General features: G+C 48.7%; 1 protein-coding gene across 1 annotated transcript; it reads left to right on the top strand.

Annotated features, from left to right (window-relative positions):
* The first annotated feature begins 3,211 nt into the window (after positions 1–3,211).
* On the top strand, positions 3,212–8,578 carry LOC109306496 (lymphocyte antigen 6E-like). The gene is made up of 3 exons (XM_019529897.1): positions 3,212–3,349; positions 6,725–6,847; positions 8,253–8,578. The coding sequence occupies exons 1-3, from the start codon at positions 3,298–3,300 to the stop codon at positions 8,462–8,464; spliced, it is 387 nt and encodes a 128-aa protein (XP_019385442.1). The 5' UTR covers positions 3,212–3,297; the 3' UTR covers positions 8,465–8,578.
* Positions 8,579–9,350: the final 772 nt, after the last annotated feature.

Below are 9,350 nucleotides of genomic sequence, written 5' to 3'. Positions count from 1 at the left end.
CTCTCTCACCTACCATGGGATAAGAGCCAGGAGCTGGACGGTTATTGCACATCAACTGCTCTGCAGTAAATCCCCACTCCCATTTAACTCACTGCAATTTGTTCAGAGATTTATTCTGTGGCTGATCATCACAGCTCTTTCCTGCAGCAATAACATCTGGCAGTGACTTGCACAGGTTGTTCCAGCATCCTGTGAGAGCGTATCTGCAGGGAAGCCTGTTATCCTCAGATTAGGAGAAAGGGAGCTAACTTTGTTGGCTCTGAAATAAATAAAGTGCCTGTTTCTTCTTAAGTGAATCACTTTATTGGAAAGCTAAACATAAGTTTAACCAGCATTCGGCTCAAACACTGGAAATGCAAAACCATATTTACACCTGCCAAGATGGGTATAGGCCAGACCTTGGGAGCTCTGAGCTCTTGGTAGTTGTTCAGTTCCCCTAAAAACTCAGGTCCATTATTCCCCTATTCCTCCCCAGGTTGCCAGTCATAGCTATACAGTCATTAATGACATGCATCTACCTACAGTCTGATTGGGTATATGTGAATGAAAGGGGTTGAGCATGGAGACTCCCTCCCCCCAAGTTAAGTGAAGAATTTGTGATAAACACACGACATCTATATAACTAGGATGGCCTTTCAGAGGTGATCGGGTAGGGTTGGACTTGACAAGGAGTGATGTTCCTTATGGTTATCTGTTTCAGTCCATGCTTTCCTGTTTACATCAGGGAAAGCATGGGATCTGGCCTTGCTCCCTATTCAAGGTTACTTAAGTTCATTCCAATCTTTCCATAATGGACTGAGTCTGTATTTAAGATGGAGGCACTTATACCAAGGTTTCTGATACATCCCCTACAGTATCTACTTATAATCAGGTGACACCAAAAGGACTCGAGGAGGGCTAGAGAACTGCATGGAGAAGGAGATCATCTGAAGTAGGTAATATTTAACAAGTTAAAAAGGATACAACCCCTTATGTTCAGGGATTAATCAAACCACCCAGTGCTAGTAGTAGGGCGGGAATATCATAATTGCCCAGAAAGGGCTTTTTTGTGCCCTTCCCTGATCCAGGATCATGGCCCAGATTTGACATGGTGTTTTTCATAGGCCAGTCTTAATATATTTGCCTCCAGGAATGTCCACAGAGGCTAGGTACAGTCAAAAAGCCTGAGGCTGAATTGATTCAGTCTTTGCAGGTTAGTTTAAGATGCAGAGATTGAACTGAAACAGAAGTGAACAGACATTTACCGTTGATTCAGAAAATACAGCCACATGCCTGCAGTGGCTCAGGCCAAGAGCTGGTGGGGGGAGGTAGAGCAGGGCTCTCTGGCTCTGTGTTCAATTCCTCTTCCTGCTGCTCCTGAGCCCTCTGGGATTTGCAGTCCAGACTCACAGCAGCAGGACTCTGCAGGGTTGCTTATCATTTCCTCTTCCTGCTTCCAGGTGCCTCTGGGATTTGTAGTCCACAGTTGCAGCCAGCCTGAGGAGTGAAGGAAGGGGTGTTTAACCCCACTCCCAGACCCTAGCTGGGGTTTGCCGGGGGTGGGGCAGAAGCCTTGAGCTTCTGTTCTGTTACAGGTTTAAACCAGTTTCTGATCATCACTTAAACCGGCTTATGTGTCACTTCTGTCACATAGCCAGAGTGATGCCGCCTGACTGAAGGAGTTCAGAGTGGAGAAAGACACTCTTGAATAGTGGGGTTGGCAGAACTGATGTGTGGGGAGATATTCAGGTATACAGTCTGGGATGAGAGAGAGTCAAGGACCCAAAGAGGGCTAGAAAACTGCATGGGGAAGGAGATCATTGGGAGCAGGTAAGATTTAAGTGTTTGCAGGCTTGGGATATTCATCTTGGGATATATAAACTAGGGCCTGGTCCTGCAGTGCATCCACCCGGCAGGAAGTCAAGCATCATTAAGGCATCAGAAATGAATGCATCTAACACCGTATTTGCTCATATACAACATGCATCCAAAATATAACCTGCACCTTGTATTTGAAAGGCATGATGATGACTTTTTCCCCCCAGAGTTACGGCTGCAGAGATCAGGGACAGAGCCTAATCTTCGGCTGATTCACCCTCTGTTTCCTGCTTAACTAAAATCTCTGCTGCTGCTGAAGACTGATCTCTATGGGTGGACCTCTGACCTTGAAAAGCATTGTGAAACAGGGGAAGAAACCAGAAGCCCGTACCGGCACAGAGCAAAATTTCCCTAAGGAAGGTTAGCCTCGTAAGTGGAAATTCAAGAACAGATGGTCTTTAACACCTATGAATCGAAAAACAACAGGCCATTAACTTAGTGATTCATTAATGGGGAACTGACTCAAGAGTAGTACCAGAGCTGCTGCATTGTGGGGCAAGGATCCAAGCAGGATAGAACCAGGCCTATCATCATTTGCGTTGCTCTGTGCTGGACTCATGCCACACTACCCCCATCCTTCTTGAAGTGTAGACGCAGGCCCGAGCAGAAGAATCGCTTCCCTTGATTTGCAAGCGTCAATCCTGTTCATTCAACCCAGAGTGTCGTTGGCCTTCTGCATTATTGGCTCAAAAAATGTATCTGAAAAATCTTTTCAGCTATCAAATGCATGCTTCTCCCTTCTATTTGGGGGAAAAAAAATCAACTTCCTCACTTAACACACAGACGCCAGCTTGTGGGGGATGATTTATGGGGGAAACGTGCATGCCGGTTGCAAGAAAAGATGGCACCTTAGGCTCAGCTTTTCAGATCAGTTAAGTCATGCATATGTGGACAGAGCTAATGGCCTACAAGGGAGAGGATCACAGAGTTTGAGCAGGAAGTGGGTGTCAAAGGAGGAAAAAGTTACGGAAATCTGAGGAAGACCTCCTATGAAGAGGACCCTGTGGACACCAGCCTGACTTCCTTTGGCGTGCATGGGGCTAAGCCGGCGTGCTCCAGCTGGGAACCGCAGACATTAACACTAAGGTGGGAGAAAGAGGTGGGTGGACACAAGCCTGGGTTGTTTTGGACCTGGGGTTTCCAATGATAGTGCTGCTTCTGCTGGATGTGGGCACGAACGAGGAAAATCCTGCCAGGAAAAACCAGGCCTTCTCTACTCGGCTCCTGGGAAAACCCCAGAGCTGCAGAAGGACTTCACATGGGTGCAAGCACACACCACATGGACTCATGCCTGGAAAACTCCCACGTGCACGCTACACACCCTTCCCTTGATCTGTATCTGCCCGTGTGTCACCTGGAACCTGTAATGCTGCTGCCTCCAATGATTATATATAATTTTCCCTTGGAGCATTTGCCCAGATCGAGAGGCTCTGGAGAGAGATGAAGACATTTCTGGTCGTCTTGTTGGCTGCCATCCTGTGCGTTGAGCGAGGTGAGACCCTAACGCTTCTCCTCAGTCAGACGAAGATGCTATAGATGATGGGAAGCCCCAGGATGGGCTGCCGGGTGGCAGGGAGTTGCTGTTGACTTCCAGACGAAGATATGAGTGGGGTGTTGCAGACGGCACGTTCGCTGCCTTTGAGCTTGCAGGCATGGCTGAAATAAAAGCATTTCACTGAGTGTGCAAACCTATTCAAGGGGAGCCGCTCCATTAAATGGCTTTGAACGGTACTGGAGTGCATGGGACTCTGGCTTTCCCTTGGGCTTGGAGATGTAACAGATGCAGAGTACAGATATCTAAGATCGCGGAAGGAAAATGGATCTCGCTCCTCAGTTTTCGCGGTCTTTGCTCTGGGTATTTGTGTACTGGTCTATTCCTGGAGAGAGAGCAACAGAAACGTGAGAACACGTGAGAGCAATCACCCAGTCCTGCAGACTGGATCGGGGGCTGATGTGGTGCCTGAAATGCCTCTGACCACACCAGTGGCAGCTTGCTGGATTCCCAGTGTATTCCTCACTGAACAAAGCTGCGAACCGCTTTGCATGCGGGGTAGAGTTGTAGGTGCTGGAGATTTGCATGCTCTTGCTCACACACGTGTTTTGCTGCTCTCTGACTCACATGCAGCAACTGGCTTCAGAGCATCAGCCTTCCCTACACCTCTTCCTTGCCAGAAAGTGTGTTTGGATTGGGAAGTGGGGGGCACTGATTCTTTCTGACTCCATGAAGCGTCATTCCTCAAACCAAAATCCCACTCCTAATGCTCTCGGTAACGAGCTGTGCAACCTCCTGTTGCAGGGCAGCAGCTTTGGGCAACCCCGGACTGGGGTGGGGAGATGAGTCCAGGATTAGGGGAACCCCATGCAGCGTGCTAGGACTATAGCTCCCTTCCTCTTCTTATACTAATGCCATCCAGCTTGATGGCAAAGTGGAGAGAGAGGTGGTCTCTGCAGTAGGAAGATGGCAGACCGCATGAGGCTCCACTGGTCCCGGGATCCCAGGTGCAGCTCCAGATACAGCAACGACAACCTTTCATCATTTACACCCCCAAACACACAGACGTACAAACTCATCTGAGCATCCCTCTGCCTCACAGGGCAGTATACGGTCTCCCCTGTATTGCTTGGAGGAGGATGGGCCACAAACTGGTGGATGTTCATAAATCCACGGCGTTCACCTATTTCCCCTGGTTTTTAAATACATGATTTACTCTAACAAGCCTCCTCCAATTGCTTATTCAAGTGTCTCTCTGAGAATGAGACTGAACCAGGTGTTGCGTGACCCTGGGAGGTGTCCACTAACTGAAAACTGCGGCCTGGTAAAAACCACAGGCTTTTTTGGAAGGATGCTTGGCTTATCTCTACTTTCTGCCTCTCAACATGCCACTGACCCCACTTCCTAAGTGCCCCTGCAGTTTCCTTTTCATTTGAATTGGTGGTCTTCTCTGGAAAAGCTGGTGGTGTTTTTACAAGCTCTCTCGAAAAAACTTAACAGCCATCCCTGTATTGCAGCACAACGGCATCTGGTGCACGTGGTTACCGCAGTCCCTGTGGCTAACATCCTTAAGCTAGCATAGACTATATTAAGTTTGGCCTCCCTGCATGATGTTTCTTGCAAGAGGTTTCTCTCGGTTACATTTGGTCTCACTGCTGATTTAACAGGACCTTGGAAGGGACTGGGGGGTTGCACTACATGACCTCTGGAAGCCCCTTCCAGCCCTACTTCTCTGTGTGAGTCATTGAGTTCAGGAGACATTTACTCCAACTTCCTGCATGAAAGCAGAGCGAGCTGTTCTTAAACCATCCTAGACAGATACTTATCCAGCATCTTCTTGAAAGCCTCCAAGGAAGAAGATGCTATAGCTTCCCTGGATGTGTTAAGTGCTCCCTTTCCTTCGCTGGCCAGGCCAGTTGTAATGCCTCCCACTGGCTTGTTCTCAGCAATCAAGGAAAGGCTTTAGGGCCTATGGGTTTGACCATTTTTTGTGCAGCTCAACCTAGATCACCTGAGTCTGGTCGAGGCTGGCAACAAAGCCAATATCTTCAATTGCATCAAGAATGCAACTGAAAAGCTTGGAGGGCATTACCAGCAGATCGAGGGCAGCAATTCTTCCCCTCTGTTCAGCCCTGGGGAGGCCACATCTGGAGTCCTGTGTCCAGCTGTGGCCCCCACGACAGAAAGGATGTGGACACATTGGAGAGAGTCCACTGGAGGGCAATGAAAATAGTTCAGGGGTTGGAAACGCTGAGGGACCTGGGCTGATTGAGTCTGCAGAAGACGAGACCAAGGGGGATTGAACAGCAGCCGTCACCTCCCCGCCGGGGGGCTGCACAGAGGATGGAGCTGGGCTGGTCTCAGTGGGGGCAGACGACAGGTCAAGGAACAATGGGCTCAGGCTGCAGCAAGGGAAGTTGAGGTTGGATATTAGGAAATATTTTCTCATGAGGAGGTGGTGAAGCACTGGAACGGGTTATCCAGAGAGGTGGGGGAGTCTCCATCCTTGGAGCTTTTTAAGGCCCAGGTAGACAAATCCTTGGCTGGGATGATGTAGCTGGGGCTGGTCCTGCTTGGAGCCGGGGGCTGGACTAGATGTGACCCCCGGAGGTCCTTTCACACCCTCATTTCCTATGCCTCTAGAGCTCGCAGAGACGCCCTGTTCCCCTAGCGGTCTGCCCTCTTTGGCATCGGCTTCGGCGTCTGAAAGGATGTCAGGTATACTTTTGCGTAAATCACATTTTAGTAGCCCAGCGTGGGGCTGGAAGAAGTAAAAGCTCCCAGCCTCCTGCCCCACAGCATGTGAAAGAGAGAGATCTTGGTCACGAGTCCTGTCCCATCGTTTAGCACGTGGTGGGAATCTGGCCCACAGTGGAAGGGGCCGACTTTGATCACAAATGTGGGTTGTACACAGCCGATACGAGAGCGATTGGGCTTCCACTTCGTTCCCTCAACTCAACATCATTTTCTCAGCGCCGACAAGCCCCAGCACCACCCAGACACGGGGAAAGGTATCTGATTGCAAAAGCCAGGTGGCATGAGACGGAGGTATGCCGTCATTAGCGTCCTGATCCCATGGCAACTCATATTACTTCCAGGTGGGCTTCATACACCCATGGGGCAGCACTGTCTGTGAGAGAGCTATTCAGATTGAGGAGCAATTGCTTGGTTGTAAAGTCCAGACCCTCTCCTCTCTGTGACACACTCCTATCCCACCAGCAAAGCACATGGAAAGCAATGGATAGCCCTGTCATTACTGGAAGAGACATCAACCCACCACGAGGAGAAAGTCATGCGCACGGTATCCGGATACCCAGAGAGTGAAGCCTGCTTTTTCTATCCCTTTCTAAACCCTGTTGTCTGTTCCCTTTGCAGCTTCCTCTCTGCTGTGTTACACATGTGATAGCGAGAGGTACCGGAAGAACTGCCTGTCAGCTGTAACTACATGCAAAGACGAGGACAGATATTGCGTGATCCTCCGTAAAAACATAGGAACTTGTAAGTTTGGGGATCATCTCTCCTTCCCTTTTCTAAGTGTTCTGGCACCCGGGGGCACCAGCCAGGCATTAGATACACATGCAATGAGAAACATGCCCCAAGCAGTTCACGGTCCAGATTATGGCATGACGCAGCAGGTCACCTGGGTGGACCGTGGGACAGAGAACACGTGGCGACAGGCGAGAGCCCCGATCCCACCGACTTCCCATCCTAACCAGGGAGCAGGTTATGCTGCTATTGGCAGAGGCCTCTGCTCACCCCTTGTCATGCTTTTTTGCTCATACTAGCTCCTCAGCACAGGCAATTTGGCTTGGCTGTGTTGAAGTCGAGGTCAGTCGGGCAATTTGTGACAGCTGAAGAGCTGGTCCACAGCATCCGAGGCATTTCTAGGTCTGATCGACCTGGGGTCGAACTCACAGGCAAGCCACATTTTTTCTGCAGGGTTAAGCATAGCTCCGCTGCATCTTCTCTTAGGCCAGTCTCCCAAGCCATCATTGCTTTTTCCTCTTCTTCTTGAAGAAATGATGACTGAGTAGTGAGTTGCCCAACAGCAAGTGGTGATACTTCCTCAGGAGGCTGTCTCGAGGGAGTGGGAGGCAAACCTAATTTACGCTACCAGGAAAGACCATCCTGGAGCCGACTTGCAATGCTTGTGGCTTAATGCATGCCAGCGGTGTAGTCCATGCTGTCTGGGGCACCGTATCGCTTCTTCCTCCCTTGTCAAGCCTCTACCTTGGCTGAAGTTCGGCTCGATCCCCCCGTCCCTTTGGAAAGATGACCCTAGGGCACCCTCGGAGAGAAGTCCTGCTGCCCGTACTGGTTTCCTGCTGTGTCGTAGCATGGGGCAGCCTCAAGGCACAATATCACGATTAATTCAATAGATTAATTCAATAGATGGCTTTCACTTGCATTACCCCACAGGAACTTTTGCACTTTCGAAGCTACATCCTCGCACATGTTGGACCTGACGTGGGATATGGGATGGATTATCTGTGGTTCACTTTATTTGGGCCTATCTTATTTCTCTAGGTTCCTGTATCATCTCCCTTGATGTTTCAGCGGCCATCCCATTTTCCTGGATTGGTCATCCCGGTTGGTCCCAATGGTCACCCCATTTTCAGGAAATGAGGCGTGTTAGAAGCTATGATCTAATGGCCTTAAATATTAGTGCTCCGAATTGAGCACCTCCTCTAGTATTAATTTGCCCATGGTCTGTAGATATTCTGGTTAATAAAGACTGGCTGAAGTAATGACCATCTCTCCAGTTTCATTAAGAAATTATGCCTTTGCTGGTCATATTTTCTGGACTCCTTTAGTGCTGTTTTGTCTCTGATATGAACGGTTCTTGGAGTTGAGGGACACTTTCTAGCAATAATTTTTTCTGTTTTCCCCTTTCCTGGTATAGATCGCAAGCGGCCTAAAGTCCTCACCACCAAGATGTGCGCTCAAGAGTGTCCAGAAATGAGCAGGAAACAAAACAGAACAAGCACCAGAGTTTTTTGCTGCGATACGCCATTGTGCAACGCGAGCGGAGACAGCAGCAAGAGAAACAGCTATGCGATGCTCTCCTTAGGGACTTTGGCCAGCTTTATTTATATCCTCCGATCTGGACCGTGATGGATCAGAAAAAAACACCACACACCCATCCCATGTAGAGACTTGATGGTGAAATAAAATAATTAATTCACTCACAAAGCAGTGCTATGCAGCCAGGAGATGAGTGGGCCTTTCAATGGCACCTCTGGAGCTTTGAACCATCACTCCCTTTTCTTTTCCTTTCTGTAGGAGCCTAACTACCTTGGACAGTCTCCCCCTAAAAGGTGTAAGTCACATCTGATAATCGGTCTCCTAGGTGCTTTGGAAACACTGCCTCTAAATTCACAGGCTTGAAAGCCTGCCATATTCACTTCAGCACAAAAACCATCATCACCCACCCACGCCTGAGTCACGTCAGAGAGTGTGATATTTCCGTTCTCTTTTTAGTGTATAATGTCACAATAATCACTAACCATACTGGGTAATCAGCTAGAACAGCTATAGCAGTGACAAAAACAACCAAACTCCTCCACTTTTGAAATACAACTTTGCATTCTCCTTCTCATTTATCAGCAGGTCAAGACAGGTTCCCCAATCTTTGGCTTCTTCCACTCTTAGGGCACATCTACACATGCATTAACATACTTTAGTTAATGCACAATAAATCTAGTACCTCCATTGTGAGGTACTAGGAAAATGCACATTAGCCTGTCTTAATGCACCTTAGCGGAAGTGCATGTTTTTTAGTGATGCTTTAGTGCACATTAGCCTATTTTAATGTGCATTAGTGAATGTGCACGGTCTTTAATACACATTAAAATAGGCCAATGCACCTTCAAGTGCATGTGTAGATGCACTATTATTTCTCTGCACCTATCTGACTTCTGAGGGGTAATATAGCCCCCCAAACCCTCAGCCCAGAGCTAATCTGAGGTTGAGGCATCCCCTGGTCTGTTCCTGTGTTTCC

Source organism: Crocodylus porosus, unplaced genomic scaffold (genome assembly GCF_001723895.1).
Source record: "Crocodylus porosus isolate Cpor-Errol unplaced genomic scaffold, CroPor_comp1, whole genome shotgun sequence".
NCBI lineage: Eukaryota > Metazoa > Chordata > Crocodylia > Crocodylidae > Crocodylus > Crocodylus porosus.
Note: the sequence above shows the minus strand (reverse complement) of the source record. Positions and strands in the feature narration are given on the sequence as shown.

Coding starts and splice junctions, on each gene's coding strand:
- LOC109306496 (XM_019529897.1), top strand. CDS start 3,298: ATGAAGACATTTCTGGTCGTCTTGTTGGCTGCCATCCTGTGCGTTGAG. Junction 3,350..6,724: donor CATCCTGTGCGTTGAGCGAG/GTGAGACCCTAA, acceptor TTCCCTTTGCAG/CTTCCTCTCTGCTGTGTTAC. Junction 6,848..8,252: donor CCGTAAAAACATAGGAACTT/GTAAGTTTGGGG, acceptor TTCCTGGTATAG/ATCGCAAGCGGCCTAAAGTC.